The 21,466-nt window shown below is 40.4% G+C and overlaps 1 protein-coding gene across 6 annotated transcripts in view; it reads right to left on the bottom strand.

Annotated features, from left to right (window-relative positions):
* Window positions 1-15,931, bottom strand: part of obscnb (obscurin, cytoskeletal calmodulin and titin-interacting RhoGEF b) — a 50,599-nt gene extending 34,668 nt beyond the window's left edge. For 3 of the 6 annotated variants that reach the window (XM_079347853.1, XM_079347854.1, XM_079347855.1), the window contains exons 1-25: window positions 15,700-15,929; window positions 13,504-14,590; window positions 10,951-11,220; window positions 10,557-10,817; window positions 10,005-10,310; window positions 9,643-9,909; window positions 9,348-9,454; window positions 8,566-8,734; window positions 8,138-8,413; window positions 7,784-8,065; window positions 6,326-6,601; window positions 5,954-6,229; window positions 5,578-5,853; window positions 4,447-4,740; window positions 3,735-4,016; window positions 3,310-3,585; window positions 2,947-3,219; window positions 2,590-2,850; window positions 2,217-2,486; window positions 1,848-2,114; window positions 1,442-1,708; window positions 1,197-1,309; window positions 935-1,088; window positions 677-838; window positions 33-137 (exon numbers count right to left, since the gene is read on the bottom strand). In XM_079347853.1, coding sequence (XP_079203979.1) covers window positions 33-137; window positions 677-838; window positions 935-1,088; window positions 1,197-1,309; window positions 1,442-1,708; window positions 1,848-2,114; window positions 2,217-2,486; window positions 2,590-2,850; window positions 2,947-3,219; window positions 3,310-3,585; window positions 3,735-4,016; window positions 4,447-4,740; window positions 5,578-5,853; window positions 5,954-6,229; window positions 6,326-6,601; window positions 7,784-8,065; window positions 8,138-8,413; window positions 8,566-8,734; window positions 9,348-9,454; window positions 9,643-9,909; window positions 10,005-10,310; window positions 10,557-10,817; window positions 10,951-11,220; window positions 13,504-14,581 — 6,568 coding nt within the window. In that variant the 5' untranslated portion in view covers window positions 14,582-14,590; window positions 15,700-15,929. Of the gene's footprint in view, window positions 1-32; window positions 138-676; window positions 839-934; window positions 1,089-1,196; window positions 1,310-1,441; window positions 1,709-1,847; window positions 2,115-2,216; window positions 2,487-2,589; window positions 2,851-2,946; window positions 3,220-3,309; window positions 3,586-3,734; window positions 4,017-4,446; window positions 4,741-5,577; window positions 5,854-5,953; window positions 6,230-6,325; window positions 6,602-7,783; window positions 8,066-8,137; window positions 8,414-8,565; window positions 8,735-9,347; window positions 9,455-9,642; window positions 9,910-10,004; window positions 10,311-10,556; window positions 10,818-10,950; window positions 11,221-13,503; window positions 14,591-15,699 lie in introns of all 6 variants that reach the window. The other 3 variants (XM_079347856.1, XM_079347857.1, XM_079347852.1) reach the window with 2 other exon arrangements.
* Between the last annotated feature and the right edge of the window lie 5,535 nt (window positions 15,932-21,466).

The following is a 21,466-nucleotide window of genomic DNA, read 5'->3' as shown; positions in this document are numbered from 1 at the left end:
GTGCACAGTAGCAGCTTGACGTTTTTTTTTACCTTTCACTTTCAGTTTTGCTGTTGAAGAGGCCTTTTCAGCTGTGAACTTTATCTCACCGATATCTTCTGGGTTTACCGACTTAAACAAGAGTACATGGGTTCTGCCTAGGGGATGAAATACAGATTTCAGTGACAAAATTAGGTCCCGACCGATGTAGGATTTTTGGAGCCGATATCAATATTAGGAAGAAAGAAAATCAGATACCGATAAATCACACGATATCTTTCTCAGATCTACGTTCTTTATCTATTTATCTTTAGATATAGACATACACATTTATTGTGTTGATCCCGCAAATGCAGTTATCAGATGCTTGTAGAAAAGATATGCATATAAAAGGAAGACAAGATGGTCACTCATGATGCTTGTTGTAATCGCGATAGCACAGTCTGCCAGTGTAATATAATGAAACTCAGATAAAATGCTATTTGACAGGTGAATAAATCTAGTAATATCTGCAAATATCTACGAGAAAATTAGCTGACTCCCATAATCCCTTGATACGCTGAAATCGGCCCATATTCTCAGCTGGCCAATCAATCGGTCGGGCTTTATACAAAATGTAATTATTCAGCTGAATACTGAAACATGTCATGAAACAGTTCGTAAATCACACAGGTTGTTTTAGTTTTCAACACTTTACCCTCTTGTCTCATCTTGATGTTGTCGCCAACTTTGAGTTTAGCACTTCCTTTGTACCACTGGCATTCTACTTCATCGTGTGATATTTCACAGACAAACGCAGCACTCTCCTTCTCCATCACCTCCACGTCCTCCAGCCTCTTAACAATCTTAATATCTCTAGCTGCAGGGGGAAAGATGTTTGTATTTAATTGTATTACACTTCACAGTAAATCATATGTGATTGATTTTTGGGCTTCGTGATTTAACTTATCAGTACCATGAACAGTGAGTTTGGCAGAGGTGTTGTCATCACTGGTGCGACAGATGTAGGTGCCTGCATCTTCAGGGGTGCATTTGTTAATGACCAGAGAGCGCTTACGGCCCAAGGAATGGATTCCAAAGTTTTTCCCTGGTTTGAGTTCCACGTCGTTCTGCAAATCAAACGTTTTTTTTGTTTGTTTGTTTTTTCAAAAATAATTCAGCAACATTTAGCACAGTGCTTTAAATAGATAATATTTGATTTGAAAATGATTTCTCACCTTGAACCATTTAACATCTGCATTTGTTCTAGACACTTCACATTCAAAAGTAACCTTCTCCTTCTCAGGAACGCTGATGTCGGTTATGGGGTTTGAAATCATAGCGGGAGGTTCTGGAGAAACAAACACACGTTGAAAATGAGACTTGACTGAATGTTCTTGTTGTGTCGCAGTTCAGAAATAAAGTTGAGCTCTGCCTAATGACTAACCAAGTGGCTAATTTACAAACAAGACACAGCCCTTACCTGTGACAGACAATCTGCTCGAAATATGCACTCCTTCTGCCTGGAAGACAATAGTTCCTGCATCCTCCTTCTTGAGATTGGAAAATGTCAAGGCATGCTTCTTTCCTAGAGCTGTGATACGACAGTTTCCCCCTGACTTTAACTTGGCCCCATCCCTAGTCCAGGTGCCTTCAACATCAGCCTGGTTGAGTTCTACCTCCAGTGTTACTGTCTCTGTTTCATGTGCCTTGGTGTCAGTTAGGCCTTTGATGACCTTGATCTTCTTCACTAGGTAAGGAGAGAAAAAAAAAATGTTTTGCATGGTTCCAATACATTTTTGGAGAATGCTGATCTTTAGTGTTTGAATATTTAATAAAATACCGTGAATGCTACCTTTTTTACAAAATGAAATTTATGGATTACTTACTTTCCACACTGAGTTTGGCCTGGGTTTTGTCGTCCAGGGTTTCACAGGAGTAGATGCCTCGGTCAGCATGAGTCACACTCTTGAACACCAGAGCCTGCTTAACTCCATTCACCCGAATCTCCATGTTTCCTGCAGGCTGCACGACTACACTGTTCTTCATCCACCTCACCTCATCTGATGGCTTACTGAGCTCCACCTCCAGTTTTACTTCACTCTGCTCCTCCACTGTCAGGTTCTCTAGCTTTTTCTTAAAGGTTACAGGCTCATCTAGTTTTAACACAAGAAATACAAAAAAACAAGGTCAACACGACATTAAGTTCCTCAACAAAATTGAGACAAACAATGTTTAATGAGAAAATAAATTATTACGTTGCACTTGTAGATTAGCTTGGCAGCTTTTGCCCTCTGCGTCAATGCTTATCTCTCCAGCATCCTTTTGCGTAACGGAGGTGACGGTGAGTGAGTGACTGCCCCCGCCTTGCTCAATCTTATACTTTGGCCCAGTTGTGACGGGTAAACTGTTGTGGAACCATTTAACGTTGGCATCAGCTGGGTTGACTGCACACTTGAAGATGGCATCCTTTCCCTCCATTGCAGCCACGTTGTTCAGTTTGGTGGTGAGCCTCACAACTCTGGGTGCTGGAAGAAATCAGTCGCACTGAATGAAGTAGGCTGAGAGAAAAACGAAAAGCTTCATACTCTGAAACGGTGATTTCTTTAGTTTCATTAAAACCTTCATTACCCTTTGAGGTGACTTTTACAGTAGTTTTGTCACTTCTGCATTCACAGCAATATTCTCCTTCATCTTCTTTAGTCATGCCTGTCACAGTGAGAAGCCGCTTCGCACCATCTGTCCTGATACAGTGCCTGCCTCCAGGTTTAATCTCACGACCGTCACACCGCCAGACAACATCCCCCGAGGCTTGATTAAGTTCACACACCAGGCTAAGTGTACCGCCCAGCTCCACGGCAGAAGGCTTCATTTGGACGACAAACTTCAAAGCTGAATTAGAAATGGAAACATGGCGGATCAAAACAAAATCTGGCATCTTAAAGGGTGTACAAAAGCAGGGTGCCCGCAGTCATTTCTATGCCTTGCCTTTAACTTGAACTTTAAACTCCAGTTTGTCATCAGCAGTTTGACAGGAGTAAGACCCGCTGTCTCTGGATTCTGTGGATTTCACGATCAGGGTACGAGAAAGGCCTTCTTTTTTCATTTCATACTTGCTGTCCTCCTTGAGCTCGACATCATCTCTAAACCACTTCACGCTGCCACTCTCTGACGTCAGCTCAGTGGTCAAAACTATGTTCTCACACGCTTGGACAACACATGTGTCCTTGACATGTTTCCTCTGAAACTGGACAGCAGCATCTGAAATGATTGAAAAAGATTTTTTTGTTGTTGTTGTGCGGATAATTCTCATTTTTAAACCGTTAAAGATATCTTAAAAACATGCTTTACCCGTCATCTGAAGCTTGAACGCAAGCTTCTCAGAACCAGCCTCACACGTGTACTCTCCAGCATCTTTTTTCTCCACTTTTTCTATGATCAGTTCCCGAGTCTTGCCCTTTGATTCCATGTGGACCGCTTTGCTAGAAGTGAGCAGTTTGCCATCTTTGTACCACTTCACCTCTGCTTTGGAATCAGAAACCTCACAGCTCAGAGTGGCTTTCTGGGAGAGGGTGGCTTTCACTTCCTTCTTGACAGACTCTTTGTTGGAGAAGCCAGCTGGGGCTTCTGCACAGGAAATTAAAAAAAAAAACATGATGTCAACAAATGAAAGCATATAAGTCAACCCAAAACACCGTAATGTTTGAATGAAAACCACAGAAACACCCTAGGAAGAAACACATGAAGCCACAAAGCTAAAATCCCTTCCCTCCTACCTGCCACCTGAATCTTAAAAGCTAACTTCTCGGTCCCAGCCTCACAGATGTACTCTCCAGCATCATTCTTGTCCACGCTGTCAATAACCAGCTCGCGACTCTTGCCATTCGCCTCTGCATGGACTGTCTTACTAGTAGTCAGAAGCTTTCCATCCTTGTACCATTTCACCTCTGCTTTGGAATCAGAGACCTCCCAGCTAAGAGTGGCTTTCTTGGAGAGTGTGGCTTTCACCTCCTTCTCTACCGATTCCTTAATAGAGAGGGCTGACATGGCTTGGCTCTCTGCAAAAGTGGTCATGGAAGAACTTAATGGCGTGGACCACTTTCATATTAACACAACTCATTCAAACACTGATCAGCTCTATTTTTTTTTTTAATGAGACACGCGCCAAAATATAAACAGGAAGTATTGCTTATGTAATCAAAACATCAACAGTGTTTGAATAGGCTGGACAAATGTGCAGCCAGGACCAGCGAACTACAGCTGTATATTCTGAAGCCGCATTAAAGAACAAAGTCTGCAAATCACACAACGAAATACGAATATCTATGATACAGCCGAGGACTGTGACGAAACAAAATCAGTAATGCAAACCCTCATGTGAAGCTGTCATTATTTCACTTCATCTGTAAATCAGTGACAAGCAGACAAACATTTAAACTTCAGAAAAATAAGCACAAATACCACACTCTTCAATGTGTCTCCCCATACCTGTCACCTGTACTCTAAATGGCATTTTTTCAGATCCAACTTCACAGACGTATTCTCCAGCATCTTTCCTCTCGACACTGTCAATCACCAGCTGACGTATCTTGCCCTTCGACTCCATGTGAAGCGCTCTGCTAGGACTCAGCAGTTTGCCGTCCTTGTACCATTTTACATCTGCCCTGTTATCAGCTACCTCACAGCTCATCATGGCTTTCTGGGAGAGAGTCGCTTTCACTTCCCTCTGGACAGACTCTTTGTTGAGGAAAGTGGATTTAGCCTGGAGATCTGTAGAAGGTGCTGTAAAGAATTGCAGCCAGTCATGAAAAGGCGTCCATAGCTCAAACAAGCCTTTGGATTTAGAGGACAAATGCAACCAAAGCTTAAAGTACATAGAGAAAGAATTCGAATATAAGAAGTCGAATTCAGGAGGACACAACGTTTCTCTTTGAAGTTGCAAAGCAAAAGCTATTTGGAAATAAGATGTTGAAACAGCGAACACATTAAAAACAATTCATTCAGCAAAAAACAAAAGACAAAACCCTGACAAGAAACTGACCAACAACAGAACCAGAAGACACCAGAGCTGCCTCAGCAAACAAATGCAACAAGACATCAATGCACAAAGCACGTCCAAATTTACAAGCAACTACCTAGCTGTAAAATTTGAATTACCATCATACAGCATCAAGGGAATCTAAACCAACATTGGAGCAACAGAGATGTTTAAGCATTACATGCCACATATTCCTATCTGGAGCAACCAACACTGCAGTCAACGTTTACGGTCTAATTAGAATCACAAATTTGAGGTAAACAAGAACAAGCAGTAAGTACCAACCAGTTTCACACAGTTTCACAGTTTTAATCCTTTCTATCACTTATTAGAAAAGTCACTGAAATACGTTTTTATAGACTGTTAAATATTGTTCCATAATTGACAAACTTCATGTTTATGACTGAAAACAAATTCAACAAGAACTTTACGGAACAACTCTCAAGGCTTTTGTTTTTTTTTTGTACAAAATAAACCCTTTAAAAATCCCCTTTAAACGTGTTGAGTTCTCTATAAACAACACTGAAAGGAAGGTTTTAAGCTCAATTTTGTAGTTATTGAAAACAGTTACTTTATCTTACCTTCTACTTGAATTTTAAAGAGCAGCTTCTCAGTCCCGACCTCACAGATGTACTCTCCAGCATCCTTCTTTTCCACACTGTCGATCACCAGCTCGCGACTCTTGCCTTTGGACTCTGTATGGATTGTCTTACTGGTAGTCACCAGCTTGCTCTCCTTGTACCATTTCACCTCTGTCTTGGTGTTAGCAACCTCACAGCTCAGAGTGGCTTTCTGGGACAGAGTGGCTTTCACATCCCTCTGTACTGATTCCTTGTTGAAGAAGGCCGACTGGGCTTCTGATGGATCAGACATGACATGGATTACATCAGATGCTATCTCGTATTAGCGAGCACCTAACAAGTCAAGTGATGCCATTTTAGAGAAATCCCATTTTACCTGTCACATTCATCCTGAAAGCGAGCTTCTCGGACCCGACCTCACAGATGTACTCTCCAGCATCCTTCTTGTCCACGCTGTCAAACACCAGTTGGCGACTCTTGCCTTTGGACTCTGTGTGGATTGTCTTACTGGTAGTGAGCAGTTTGCCATCTTTGTACCATTTCACCTCTGTCTTGGTATCAGCTACCTCACAGCTCAGGATGGCACTCTTTGAGAGAGTGGCTTTCACCTCCTTCTCTACTGATTCCTTGTTAGAGAAGGCTGACTGGGCCTCTAATGGAGCCGGAATAACAGGGACCATATCAGATTACATATCAGAGCTATTTAATGAGCAAATACGTGATCATTTAAAAAATCTCTCTCTCATACCTGTCACATTCATCCTAAAAACGAGCTTCTCTGCCCCGGCCTCACAGATGTACTCTCCAGCATCCTTCTTCTCTACGCTGTCAATCACAAGTTGGCGACTCTTGTCTTTTGACTCAGTGTGGGTGGTCTTACTTGACGTGAGCAGTTTGCCGTCCTTGTACCATTTTACTTCCGTTTTTGCATCAGTTACCTCACAGGTCATTGTGGCTTTCTGGGAGAGAGTGGCTTTCACCTCCTTCTTAACAGTCTCCTTGTTAGAGAACGCCGACTGGGCATCTGTAGGTTACATTTATGAGAAATACAGTGCTTTTATGAGATCTATTGATAAAGACTGATTACTTTTGGATGTATCAACAGTACACGTTCTTCAGGGAACTTTTATCAAAAATGAATTATTTACTCAAACTTTATCCTGACATTTGGAATTTGACATCAGAACTTGATCGTGCAAATCGAAAGTTCCTTTTGTGGCTAAATGTTAAGAAACCATAGACTGTATATGAATATGGACAATACACATCCTCACAACGATTTAAAGCTCCCTCTACTGACTAACTGTATCATCGGTGATAAACTCCACAGCACGTTTGGTTAAGTATGCAACAGCCTTGGTTGATAATCCACATGACCTAAAAGCTTAATTATATCCACTTACTGCACACATGGAAAAGAAATTCCAGAGCCCTTTTTTTGCGGGAAAGGTTTGCTAGAGCACCGGTTTTGTTTCTTTCAGCTGAGTTAGCTAGTTAGCTTAGCCTGGACTAGTTAAGCTATATGGGCAGTAACGATTGTCAAGCTTTATGCTGACACAGTTCCAATAAATGTGGGTATTTCTACAGCATCACTTCATTTTTTTTTCCCATTATACATTTATGTTGGCATCACCCTTATGTGTCAACAAGCTGCGTGAGACAAAAACAGACGGCGAGGCAAACTTTTCTGCTCAAAGAGTTCGAACAGCCTGTCGACAGGGATTGAGACTGTGTCAGATAATAACAACAGCTGAACAGTTTTTACCATTGTGTGTAGCGTCTGTTGTATAAAAAACAGGATCGAGGCATCTGGAAAAGTGCCCGACTGCCTTTTAGTGAGTTTGTAATAACAAGCACAAGCTGCAGTTGTTCAGAAATTACCAGCAGGTCATAATCTTAAAGTAAAATATAACCATCATTCGTGTCACTTATTTGTGTTTCTTCCTTTAAGTTATCAGCATTTCGTTCAGTGCTTTTACTACATCACTTAAAATTAGACAACAACTGCTAATACATTTGTTTCCCCTTTTGTACTGAAAAATAACTGATCCAAACACCAAGGTCAATATTGAACCATATATTTCATGCACTGTCCTATTTGTGCTAAACCCTTAACTCTTGTTATATGAGTACAGCTCACTGTTGGACACAATCTTCTAAAACTGATTTTAAAATGCATGATAAGTAATTAATCCTCTGGTCCTACCTGACACGACTATCTTGAAGACCAGCTTATCTCCTCCAGCGTCACATGTATACTCTCCAGCATCGCTCCTCTCCACCTTTTCAATCACCAGCTGACGAGTATTGCCTTTTGTTTCTGAGTACATCGTCCTGCTGGATATCAACAACTTGCCTTCTTTATACCATTTCACCTCTGTCTTGCTGTCCGAAACATTGCAGCTCAGAGTGGCTTTCTGGGACAGAGTTGTTTTCACCTCCTTCTGGACAGACTCTTTGTTGGAGAAGGTTGCTACAGCTTGAGTTTCTGGAAAAAAATGCAAGATGCAGAGGTTTAGTGGTAAGTCAAGTTTTGAACAAAAGCATCAGTGATTCTCACCTTTTATCTTGACCTGGAATGTGACTTTATCTGCTGCTGTCTCACAGGAGTAATGTCCCTCATCACTTTTCTTGGCTGCCTTGATGATGAGTTTCCTTTGCGTCCCTTTGGAGACGAAGCAAGTTCTTTGGTCCTCGGTGATCTCCACCTGATCCTTTCTCCACACAACAGCAGCACTGGCTGGAGAGACCTCACAGCTCAGCTCCAGATCTCCTTTAAGGGAAGATGTCAATCCCATGGTACCTCGGGCTTTGTTCAGAAACTTGGCAGGTTCATCTTCAAGAAAAAAAAGATGGAAGATGAGGTAAATTCATTGAAATGCTCCGAGTAATAAAGTCTATATTACATGTGCTTGGGGCAGTACTTCTTCCACTCGGCAAGACAAATTAATATCCCTGAAAAAAGTGTTACTATCCAACTGTGTGTACCTTTAAGAGCGAGTTGCAGGGACATTTTGTCATCAGCTAAAACACACTCGTAGATGCCCACATCTTCTTCTGTGACATTGTGCACCATCAGAGTCCTCTTCCGGTCTACCATCAGATATTCATACTTCTTTCCCATTTTCAGCTCTCGTCCATTTTTCATCCAAACCACCTGGAGAAAAACACAGAACAGGATAGACACAATGGATTCAGTTCTTGAGGTAAATAACTTCTCAGACTGATGATGACATGGATTGGAACATTCTTAGTGCCTGATTCCCAGAAAGACTGCGAGGCTTGTGCGCCCACTACACTTGTGCACATGTAACAAACCATCACAGTTTATTGTAATGTAACTGTGCTGCAGATCAAAAAAGCACCACTTATGCCTCAGATGTTAAGGCCTATTTGATTTAGCCATTGTGCAAGAATTCAGGGAAAAAATGGCCCCAAACTATACAAATGAAGCTGGTAAATGTCATGCACAACTTTTTAGTAACCAGGTCACAGATTTTACCTCTCACTACCTGAAAAAATATCACCAGTAAATAAAGTCTGTAAATATTACTTTGGAATTCATTTATTTTATTTTTTTAGAATTAGGGGTCAAATCACTCCAGGGCTGCCAGAGGCTCAAACCCGATTGTATTGATTTCCAAAATATTCTCAATGACATATTTAATGACTGTACATTTTGTATCCTGGATTACCAGTCAAGTTAAAGCTAAATCAAAATTATCTGTGGGAGATTGGCATACAGGATTATGTACGTTTCCTTCACAAACCTGTGTATCGTAATCCGACACCTCAGCAGTCAGTTGAGCAGTTTCTTGGGCACTGCAGGTTACCATCCCGAGCTGAGCGGACTTGTTCGTGAACCTAACAGAAGGAGCTAAAAGAAATGTCAGGTAAGAAGGCATTATTGATTCATTTTCACAAAAGAAATTCAAAACCAACAGACCTCAATAAAAAAAATTTAAAAGACAAAATTTTGTATAAAGAAAAGCAAATGTGCTGCTTCATTGCCATTTATTAGAGCATGTTTTGTTTTGACATTGAAACTGAGTACAAAGTGCATACCCTTCACAGATAAGATGCAACTGCTTTGCGAGCCTCCACCGACAAACTTGACTTCAGCTCCATTCATGTCCATGGTCACGAGACGGATGAGCAGAGTGTGTGTGTTTTTGGACCTGGTGATGAGGTAATCGCTTCCGCTGCGCAGGAGACGGCCGTTTATAGACCAGAATCCAGAACAAACAGCCGAGAGGTCCACAGAGATGGAGAACTCCTCCCCATTGATTGCAGTGCTGTTCGTCAAGCCTTTCCTGATTTCAGCACTGGGTTCTGGAGGTGATGAGGAAAACCAGACGTGAGAAAAGAACAGCAACATCACATGAATGCAAAAAAAAAACGAAAAAACAAAACAAAACAAGTCCTACCCAGGTAGAAGCTTCCGGGCACCTCCAGGTAAGCACTCTGACCAAAGTCATTCATAGCAGAGATACGGAATTGATAGCTTGCTTCTTCTGTGAACTTGCTGATGGTGATCTCAGTGGAAACGAGGCTTTCTCCAGCAACGCATCTCTGCCATGTCTGAGTGCCAACCTTCCTCCTCTCCACGATGTAGCTCTTGATGGGTACAGGGCGGTCACTGTCAGGAGGAGACCACTGAAGAGTGATGGAGGAGTCAGTCTTGTTCTGCACCACTGCGTCGACTGGGGGATCGGGAGGATGCTTTCTTGCAGCTTGAGCAGAGTGATAATCGTGTTATTCATGTTCAGAGGAGTATTGAGTTATTGTAGTGAACAATAAGACAGTTCACTTTTTCTCTGTTTTATACTTAAATGACAGTTGGTGACACTTGATGAGGTAACAGCAGCTCACATATATAAGTAATCAGATCAAACAAATGAAGTCCACTTTGACACTTTTTTTTTTCTTTCGACATAATGACAATCAACAGATTGACATTTTTCATATTTTATCCTCACCAGTGACAGAGAATCGAGTGGACGTCTTGCAGTCTCCAGCCACAAAGGCCACTTCTCCAGAGTCATCTGCCTGGCAATCTCTAATAGTTAGTGTGTACTGTCTGAGCACACAGGCAATGGAAATACGTGAATCTTCCTTAAGCTTTTCGCCATTGCGGGTCCAGTAGGCGTCTCTGCAGGGTTGCTCAAGCTCCACACAGAAGATGACAGTATCGCTGACGGGAACCACTGTCCTTCGGGGAAGCTTCTTCGTGATGTTGCCTGGAATAATAAGAGGGTATTTATTTTTTATTTTTTTTAAATACTCTTGAATATATTTTTGAAATAATAGCAAAGCGATACTTGCACATGTTAATAAGCAGTCAATAAAAAGATAAAAATGCTTTAGCCATACCCAGAACTGTGAGCTCAGCCACAGTGCGGCTGCCCTCCTTCATCTCGCAGATGTAAACACCGTCATCATTCGTGGTGACATTGTGTATGGTGAGACGACGCAGAGTGCCTTCCTGCACCATCTTATATTTGATACTCTGCTCCAGCCGCGTTTCCTCCATGAACCAGTTGGCCTGGGTGGAACTCACCGGCACCTCACACAGCAGTGTAGCTGAAGCTTTCTCTTGTACCTCCACGTCCTGCAACTTCCTTCTGAAAGGCACCTTCGGCTCTGACATGAAGAGAAAAAGCCAATTATTTGGGTTGCATAATCTTAGTGAAGATTTCTCATACAGTAGTCGTTCAACTACAAATGACAGAGTGGATTGATCATTTTCAGAAATATCAACATCAATATCTGAGTTTTAACTGATATTTTAACATGAGACAATTTAATCTTTACTGCATGTGTGGTGGATTTGAAGTAACATCAAATGAAGAGCTGATTCAACATCAAGAATCTGCCAGGTGAATTATATGTTCTTCATTGTCAGCTGTTAAATCTTTGGGTTTTTTGTTTCCTTTATTTTCAGGTGTTGGGCTTTAAGCCTGTATTTCATAAAGCAGTTTAGAATGACGTGCAGGAAAGGAGACACGGGTTGGACCTGAACCCGGGCCGTCTGCTTAGAGGACTATAACCTTTGCATTAAGGTCGCAACCTAATTGCCATCGGCCCCCTCTGAAGTCGTAGTTGATGCCAATGTATAATAAAGAAACAATCAATCAATCATCCTGTAGGTAAACATAATAAGATTTGAGGGGGTAATGAGCTATGATGTGCAAAATACAATGATATTGTTCAAAGAGTGTTGCTGAAAATGTTCATATTTATATTATTCTCATGTAAATTAATGTCACAGTTTGATTTCAACACCAATCATGGGAGAATCTTTGCATTGGAGATTATTTGAGATGGGAGACAGCGTTTTGTGAATTTTACCGAACTTTTCCAAGCTGTGTTTTTAACTCTAACTCTAACTCACCCTTTAACTCTTAACACTCCTTGCTCGGGTCATTTGCCTGTTACGGTTCCAAACTACGTCTATATCCATCCCTTGGATCTGAGCCAACAGTGTTAAACATAGGAATGACGTGCACGCTCTGCTGGCAAAGTGACAGTCTATAAAATCTACATGTGCTGAAACGGAAGGAATTCCTTTTTGAGTTATGAGTACGTCCACTAGGTTTAATAAATCACTCAAAGTCAAATTCACTTTGAACACATAAGCAATATGTCCTGTTATGTATCTACAAGTTGAATATATTTACCACATTTACTTCACACAGTGCGGCTCACCAAATTAAACAAAGCTTCTAATTTAAGCCGAGGCTTTGATAAATTGTCTTCAAAGGAATGTGCCTTACTTCCTTTTCTACCAAAACACTGAAATTCACTTTCAAGTACAGTGCAATAATCCATCTTACCTGGCTAACAAAGCACAATGTTTTTGGATTTAGAAAAAAATAGCTTTAAAGCGGGTTTTTTTCCTGTGTTCATTGTTGATGAAGAAATAATGTATTTCATTCAATCAGTATCCACCAATCACCCCCATAAAAAGACATAGATGTTTTATTCAAATTACGTATAAGGGACAAATGTGTGCCAGTGATGGTGTGCTTTAGTGACTGTTATCATAAACATGTATCTTCTAATTAATGTATAGTTTTCTGTTTCTTTATAGATATATTTTGTCCTTTTTTAAACATTGACACATCTTAACACAAACAAACTACAGCAAGAAGAATTGGCTGCATCCATGTTCCTGGTATAAACAAAAAAAAAAGGTCCATCAGTGGCTTAGCCCTCATTATAGGACTGAAGGGAGATTAACAGCCAAACTTAATCTCCAACACTTCAATTTCTTCCCAAGGGAAGTCACAGAAGCCAAAGTGCCAATGCAGTCCAGTAAGTGAGGGACCATCTTAGCAACTGTGAACTTCTCATCACCAGCAGAAAATAGATGCAACACAACACCCCCCTGCAGATGGTGAGCCCAAATCAACCTTGTTGTGAATAGCCGCACACATTTTAAGAGGTTTAAATGGGTCTTTGTTTAGTGGTTTGGACAACACTTACAAAAGTGAAGTAGCCAACAATCACAGTATACTATGAGCTTTATACCTATGTCCCATATGCCAGCAACGTTCATTGCTGTTGAAAATATATATAAGTCACACTGCTGCACTGACATGTTCCTCTGGGCGAACAAAGGCACTTATTGAAAAAATTAGACGTAAGAAATATTTATAACTTACTGGAGTTGTAAATGTTAAGTTCGTCACAAAATGTGTAATCACAATGAGCTCAAAGAAAGGTCACACACATTGACATATGTTGTCCCTTTGTGAGAAGTCTTTGCAAAAAAAACCCCATCAGTGCCCAGATGTGTTGGGATATAATAATAAGCCTGCATAGTTAAAACAATAATTTCCTCTCTTTATAGTTTTAAAAATGTATGCATTTAGATGCATAACTGGGAAATATGTAGGATTCTTGTAGGAGTGGCCACCTTACCTTTGACTGTTACCAACACAGCACTGTAGGTCTGCCCAGCCATGTTGGTGGCATTGCAGGTGTAGAGCCCATTATCAGTCTGCTTGCAGTACAGGATCTTGAGGATGAAGTTCTCAGCTTGGTCCTCATAAATGACGTGCCTGCGGCCCTCGCTGATGTTCGATCCGTCCTTTCTCCAGATAATGTGGGGTTTAGGGTGGCCTGTCACGAAGCAGCTAAGTTTGGCATGCTTGCCCTCAGTCACTGTGCAGGTACGAGTAAACACACCTTTGGGCAGCTTTGCCAGCGCGGATGCCCTCAGCTCATGTTCAAGACTCAAACCATCTCTGATGTTTGTTGTGGAGGATGAAGAATTTGCGGAGCTGCTTTCCGCCGTGCGATAGATTGAGATGTCTTTCTTCATCTCCTCTTTGCGCTTTTGTAGGTGAGAAAGAAGGGAGGTGTTTTTCTCTGCAGCCAAGTGGCGGGAATCCTGAGCATCCACAACAAGAGCTGCTGAAACATGTGCACGACCAACACTGTTCTGGGCCCTGCAGGTGTAGGTGCCGCTGTCTAGGTTACGAACACTTTGGATCCTTAGGGTGCTGCTGTCACTGTCAGAAACAATCTTGATACGATTACTCTCCCCTATGTAGCGCCCATCTTTCTCCCAATCAAAGTTGACTTCAGGGTGAGCTGCAACCCGGCAGAGGAAAACAACATCATCTCCCAAACCTACACGTGCAGAGGTCGGCTTAACAAGGAAACCAGGAGCCCTCTGGGCCATCTCTGTTGGTAGGGCTACTTTTAGGGTTACAGCGGCATAAGCTTCCCCAACATTGTTTTTCGCCCGGCACATGTACTGACCACTGTCCTCCAGTGTTAAGTCATAGATGGTTAGGCGGTACACATTTCCATCCTCCACAGTCTTAAAGCGTCCCCCAGATGTCAGCTTCAGCTTCTCCTTTTCCCAGGTGATCAGCGGGGTGGGGCTGCCCACGATGGTGCAGCTCAGCGTGGCGTCCTTGCCTACACACACTGAGAACGCCTTTGGACGGGTGAGAAACCTGGGGACTCCTCCGAATAAGCTTGGATCCATTGTTTGTACCTGAAATCAACACAAAGTTGAATACAGTACCACGCAGGGTAGAGAAGGAAATCATAATGCAACATAAGGAGGTTGTGTCCCACTTTTCTTCTAAATACTTCTATAATCTAATTATTATAATTATTAATCTCTAATTATCAGTAGGCATACTGTATAACACATATTGCGAGTTTAAATTAGCTTGGAACGGACGTTTGGTTTGAAACACATTAAATGTCTGCAGATTAGTAGAAAAACAAAATAAAAAATATATTATGTTCAAACAAGTGTTGTCAGGTATTTTACATTTTGATCACACCTTACATCACAAAGAGAACAGATTAAAACCACTGTAAGAGGTTACGTTAGTTAAATGTACTCTATAAATATGCTCAGCTATGTAAAAATAGATTAAAAAGCCACTGTTGAGATGAGCATATTTATGGCTTGCAGTTACAGTAAGTGTCAGTAGACGTACCCTTTTCCCTGCCCTACAGAATCCAATCAATACAACTCATTCACGCTCGCCCAAAAAGCCTTTTTTAACGGGAAGGGAGATGAATAAACAACTATGTTTTACATACAACAAGGTCAAACAGCAGCAGATATATGCCATTCACTCCATTCAAAGAGTGACATTTACCAGCTTTGTCACCTTTGTCGCTCGAACTGCCTGTCCCAAAAATAACCTCAGCTGTCAGACCTCGTCTCTGTCCATTGCCATTTGTAGAAGCGAAAGGCTCATCAGCTGTTTGATAAAGCTCCCACTTCAGAAACTCCCGCAATTACTGAAGTGTTTCTCTCTCAGTGTTCATTGTATAAACCGTCAATTAAATGTGTTTAAATACGTTGGAATTTAACGTGTATTTCGTTATTTTTAAAAGAAAAAAAAAGGTTAAACTCAAGTTTACTGAAACATAATAATAACCAAAGGGAATCTCTGACGCTTGCTTAACGATTGTAGCCTCATTGTTAAAGTTGCAGGTGTTACACTGTAGGCTATACAGGTTCCTACCTCGTCTATATTTGAAAGAATAAAAAAGTAGCTTTCTTCTGTCAAGTATTCGGTAAACGTGTTGATGTATTACTTGTGCTACTTTAAGTTATAAGCAGTAACGCAGCTCATTCACCTTGAGTCGTCAACCACTCAGGTAAGGGTTAAAGCAGGCGATGAATCATGTGGTCCTCAAGTTTTCCGGATGACAGTCGACTCCGATTTCAATGTGTAGAAATCCCACAAAAAAAATGTCTCGTTTGTGCTCAAATATCCTTGAAATGGTTGTAAATCCAGGGTGTTGGAACATCCCCCCAGTCTCCTGCGGTGGGCGGTGGACTAGACTTCTTTTTTCTTTCTTCTCCACTACCTCATGATGCCAAATAACTGACGTGCCTACTTTGGCACAGCCTCCTTTTCTAAAATAGACCTGTCATTTAACTACTGTGTGCAGATAGGAGATAGGAGCCTGCCTGCCTGGCCTGTTGGAGAGGAAGGAAAGTTAAGACTGAGCTGGCCTCTGCAGGGCTGCACACTGTTGCAGTCACCATACAATAACTAAGTCGTAAACAACTCAACTCGATTTTTAATAGCCAAAAAAAATTGCTTCCACCTTCTCAGCGGAGGCTTACTGTAGCAGCATTCTCACGTGTACAGGTCATAAATAAATCGAATTAAACGGAAATGATAATCCCACATTTTTACACCAATTAAGCACCTTTTCCTAAATCCAGCCTTGTTTTCTCCTGCTTCCAATTTAATGAGGTCATTCCTTTCAATTCCCCTTAAAAAATATTCCTCCAAAAAAGAGTGTGTCATTCATTTTTGACATTGAAATTATCTTGTTATACTTCCATATGTCAAAGTACAATTATTATTTTTACATTCTATTGATTAAAATGCCTTGTTTCAAAGTCACCTACAACAGGACGATTGGACCATTGTGCTTCACCTAGATACATTCATATACTGTATAGTTAATTATAAATTAAACATACATTAGTGAAAGCACGTTTTTGATAATGATGTACAGTAGGCCTTCAGTGGCATTTATTTAAACGTGGCCTTAAAGTGGTGCATGTATGTTTAGATATGCTATCTATCTTGGTTACAAAAAGAAGAAAAAAGGAACAGACAAGGTGTCCATGTCAAAGTAGGCTCCTCAATCTACCAGAGAGTGTGTGGGACCTGAGCCTGACGACCAACAAAATGAATGTTGATTTATCTTGCTCATGGAATTCCTGAGCAGCAGCTTGAGACTCCATAAAGCACTTTAGAAGTCCTTTCACTATCACGATTCCATTCTGGCGAGGTTTAAAGACGCCACAGTAGCTCAGTCAAAGGGGACTTGGGTGGGGAACCAGGGGGTTGGTACGTCATGCATGTTCTGGTACAGACCAGAGTATGGAATGGAGAGTGTATGGAAAGTGGACAATTGATTTCCCAAGCACTGCCATGTCACCCTCAAGCAAGGCACAAAGCCCCTATCTGCCTGGGTGCTCTTTCAGGTACAGCCCCCTCACTCGGACATTTTTTCCATTAATGCATGTCCATTAGGATCCTGTTTTTGCACGTGTGTGCATGTCTGACTTATGTGTGTTCAGGGAATGTCCCAAATTACAAAGTTCTTGAACATTTTTGGCACATTTGCTTAGCCATGACAAAGGTGTTACTGTTTGCCTATTATAATGATTACAACGATTAAGCCACATTGCAGGATTACATTAGAATAAGAATCTGCTTTGTTTTGTTAAGGCATACTTACCGTGACACAGAGGTTTAATGGATCTTAATCCTCAATTTGGGACATTTTTCACAAAACATCAGTTTTCCTTTAAACCTTAATGTCCTTTTCTTAAGTTTTACTTGAACCTTTAAACATTTGAATTGGCTATAATTTAATTATTTTTCGATTGTAGCACTGGTTGTAAGTCTATATCATTGTGTAATCTGTTGATTTTCAGTTAAAGCTTTTGCAAAATTGAGAATTACATGATTTTCAACTCTTTACAAGGGGAACCCTTCAAGCAGGTTAAAGAGGCCAAACTGTTGGAGTTAACAATTAAATAAAAAACTTTCATGGACAACTCACATTGACAATGTAGTTGCAAAAATGAGCTGATTTCCTAATATAAGAAAGAATGCCTATTTCCCAACAGAAAACCCAATAAAACCAGTTACACAATCTTTAGTTTTATCTTACCAGATCATTCAGAAACAGAGCTACCTGTCTTGTTCTGTACTGCTCAATGGGTGACAGTGTGGAATGAATCATACAAGGCTGTCATGGATCAGGATGGAAGAGAAACTTGCATGTAGCCTTGTCCATTTTATAAGAAACATTTATACATCAAGAAACGGACATACTTAAAGTCCCATCTTAAATACATAAGTATAAGACATACTGATGAAACAAGACAAGCTTAATGTGGGTGCTTCACATTACCCCTACCTAAACAAACTGCCACCAGATTTAACACAGATCAATAACAAGATGAATGTTAAAAAGAGATTAAGGAATGCAGTTTGGTCTGCATGTAACATGAACATAAATGTGTATAATACTTGATTGGCTAAGGTTGAAAAAGTCAAGTTTTAATACTTATTAGGTAAACTGCTGTTTTATGTGCTCATGACAAGATGATATCAGTCCTTGGTTTGTCTGTGAATGTTTTTCATTTTTTCCACTAATGTTGTGAATTGGATTAACCATGTTTTTGTGTTGTTTTTCTTGTATGGACCCCAGGAAGAATAATTATTAATGCGGAAACAACTAATGGGGATCCAATGTAAACAAATAAACAAAGACATTCAGAGAGAAGTTTAACTCAACCTTGACTCTGGCACATTGTATTTCACCTCCACCATGTTGGCAGCTGCTTCTATCAGCGAGTCAGGCCCATAATAAAGTCATGACTTCATGTTACACAAAGGATTTTCAAACAGTAATGTGATAAATTTATCTCCCATTGCATCTTGGCAATGAAAACATTAAGTAATCCTCGGGTCGCAGGGTGTTTGTCCACCACTTTCTATTGTTTGTTTTCTCCGATTTGCTATGATCTTGTTTCTTTTACTGAATGCTTATGATGACTTTAAACAAAGAAATGAGGGATGGAAAGTCTTACCCCTGTATTTTCTGTTCTTTGGCTTCCATGACACTTCCTTTCGGAGTGGGCTTTCCCCCACCACCAATGACTGACAGCAGCAGGCAGCCCAACCCTGATTTAAACTCCCCGAAACTCTATCAGAGGATACTCTGCTGTTGCTGCTTGCCCCTGTGTCATTCTGTTCTGTCTTCAGAGGTTGGCGACCACACTCCTAAAAAAAAAAAAAAAAAAATTAAAAAAAGTTGTCTCTGTTGGAAATCCATCTAAACGTTTTTTTTTTAATGTAATTGTTAATGATTTCAGGAACATGGAAGAATATATCACCTCCTTTTGCCTCCAATAATCTGTTTGGCTTTTTTCCAAATTCATTTCTTGATGTCAGCTTTTTACAGCTTTTGTGAACTCCTTGAAAACAACACAGCAGAGGGCAGTAGAAGGACATAGCACCTTGCTATGTTTTTTAGCAAGCCCAGGGGTTGGACAAAATCCCCAGCAGAACATTTGGTGCCAGTGTGTACTCTCAAATATCTAACTAACATGGCCTTCCAACTGCCCTCTGAGCCATCTTGAGAATAAGGTCATGGTTATATCATGTTCACAGCCAAAAGACACGAGTGTTACCTCAAAGCAACATTTACACATAGCAGATGACAAGTGAGACAAGGACAGATAGCCAAGAATGAAAAGGAGATGGTGTTTACGCCCTTGTGCACTAAGTGGATTGAACAATGATAACTATAAACTAGATGAGGGAAAAAGACGTGGGACATGATAGTATGACGCTAAACATAAACATGTGAGGTTTATTTAGATTTTCATCTGTTATAGAAGATAGGAGGTGAATTCCAGGGCAGAGATGTTCCCAAAGAAATAATGAATGAAAAATCACTTACTATTTCAACAAAGATGAAACTAAACGAAATTATGGATTCGTAATTAATTGACAGATATAACATATAGGATATTATTGTCAGGGAAACATACCATTAAGTCTAGAATATAGAGCAGAAAGTAGCAAGCATTTGGTTGCATATTTGGTGCTCCGACTCGAACTGAAGACAAGAAAACAGATTTGTTTTTGTAGAGAATGTAACATGTGTTTATTGGCATTTGCACAGAAGAGGTGGATCCATAGTGTGAGTGGACACTGCTGATAATCTGACCAGCCAAAAGGACAAGTGGAAGATAAGAAACAAACAGAACCAGAGATAGTGGAGCTCACATGTCCTTATCAGAGCTGCAAACAACCTGTGTGCAACACCGAAATAAGCATTCCTTTTTAAAGACGTGTTCCAATGACCACATTTATATATGTGTAGATTTATAGATGTATACACAAGTTCATTGCACCTTGCAATGTTGTCTATCAGTGTCATATCTAATATAAACACTAGGGGTCACCAAAGTCAAACTTTATTTCATTTTAGGACATCTATTCAGAAACGCTATATGGAAAATGAATGGAACCAGTGTGACCATTCATTCACGAAAGACAATGTACGTCAGTAGAAAACATTACGTTTGTCCAGACCAAATATTGGGCCGACAGAGTAATCAAACACTCCGAAATCCATGTAATATGAATTTAGAAAACGACTATCAGCATGTTGGTGACATGTTTGTCTGACACTCACAGAGAGCTTTGGATGTCGTTACCTGTCGGGCTGACACTGGAAAACAAACAACATAATGAGACAGAGAGAAAATTAAAATAAATTGTTTATTTCAAATAAACGTCACTTAATCAAGCACACATGAAATGATTAAATACACTCAAAATAAGATTTTTTTGCCTCTCTACTCACACACAGAAAACAACAAGTATTGTAAAGCTGTGCCGAAAACAACTTCTTTTGGCATTTTTTAATTTTTCAGCTAGTGTTTCTTATTTTACACAACAACAAAAAAAAAAACAGATGAAAACCTGTGAAACAAACAAAAAAAAAAAAAAAAGGAACAACATTTCAGGATGAAAACTTAGCACCTTTTTCCAGTCACTGTGATTCTCAGACTGGTGTTTAGTGGATAAGAAACCATAGGATGACGCCAAGGTTGGCCATGAGGAGACTCTGCCAAATCCAAGGCAAACTCATGTTTGTTCGGGGATATTGAGGAAAGTGCAAATGGAGACACCATGATAAGATTACGTGTGCTGACACAAGACCTGTTTTCATGCCTCATCCATGGCTTCACTGTATACTCGATGCTACATGATGACTCACCAAGTAGAAAAAAAAACACCACACTGTACATGCATGTGCTATAAAAGATAATCCAATGGCTTCTAAAAAATAACAGCAAATACTAATCCTTAATACTAAGGCACTGATTCAAATTAAATGACTAACAGGACAGTGAGGTGTTAGCTGTGGGGACAGAACACTAAAAACAAGGGACACAAAGTGGAGCTCCAGTGTCTCTACAACATAAACTCACTGCACAAACAGATCACAACACCCATGTAAGCATGTTCCGACAATGTGACAGCGTGAACATGAAGTGATCAGAGGTATTACAAAAAAAAAAAAAAAAAAAAGACCTCATGATTAGCCACAGTGTTTCCAGGTGGTCGGCTGTACATCATGATGATACAATACATGCTGATACTTTTCTTATGTACAATGAGAAGAGGTCATTCAGGATGGAGACTGACTCGGTGTCCCTTTTCTGACGGTTGCATGTACTGTACATATGCACACTTTTAAAAAAATGTTTTTTTTTTTTTTTTTTTTTTTTTTTGTCAGTGCAAAAAGTTCTGAGTTCATGTCAACAAAATAACGCAGGTGTCCAAAA

This window comes from Symphodus melops (genome assembly GCF_947650265.1).
Source record: "Symphodus melops genome assembly, chromosome: 7".
Lineage (NCBI taxonomy): Eukaryota > Metazoa > Chordata > Actinopteri > Labriformes > Labridae > Symphodus > Symphodus melops.
The sequence above is the reverse complement of the archived record's forward strand: the minus strand, read 5'-3'. Positions and strand labels throughout refer to the sequence as shown.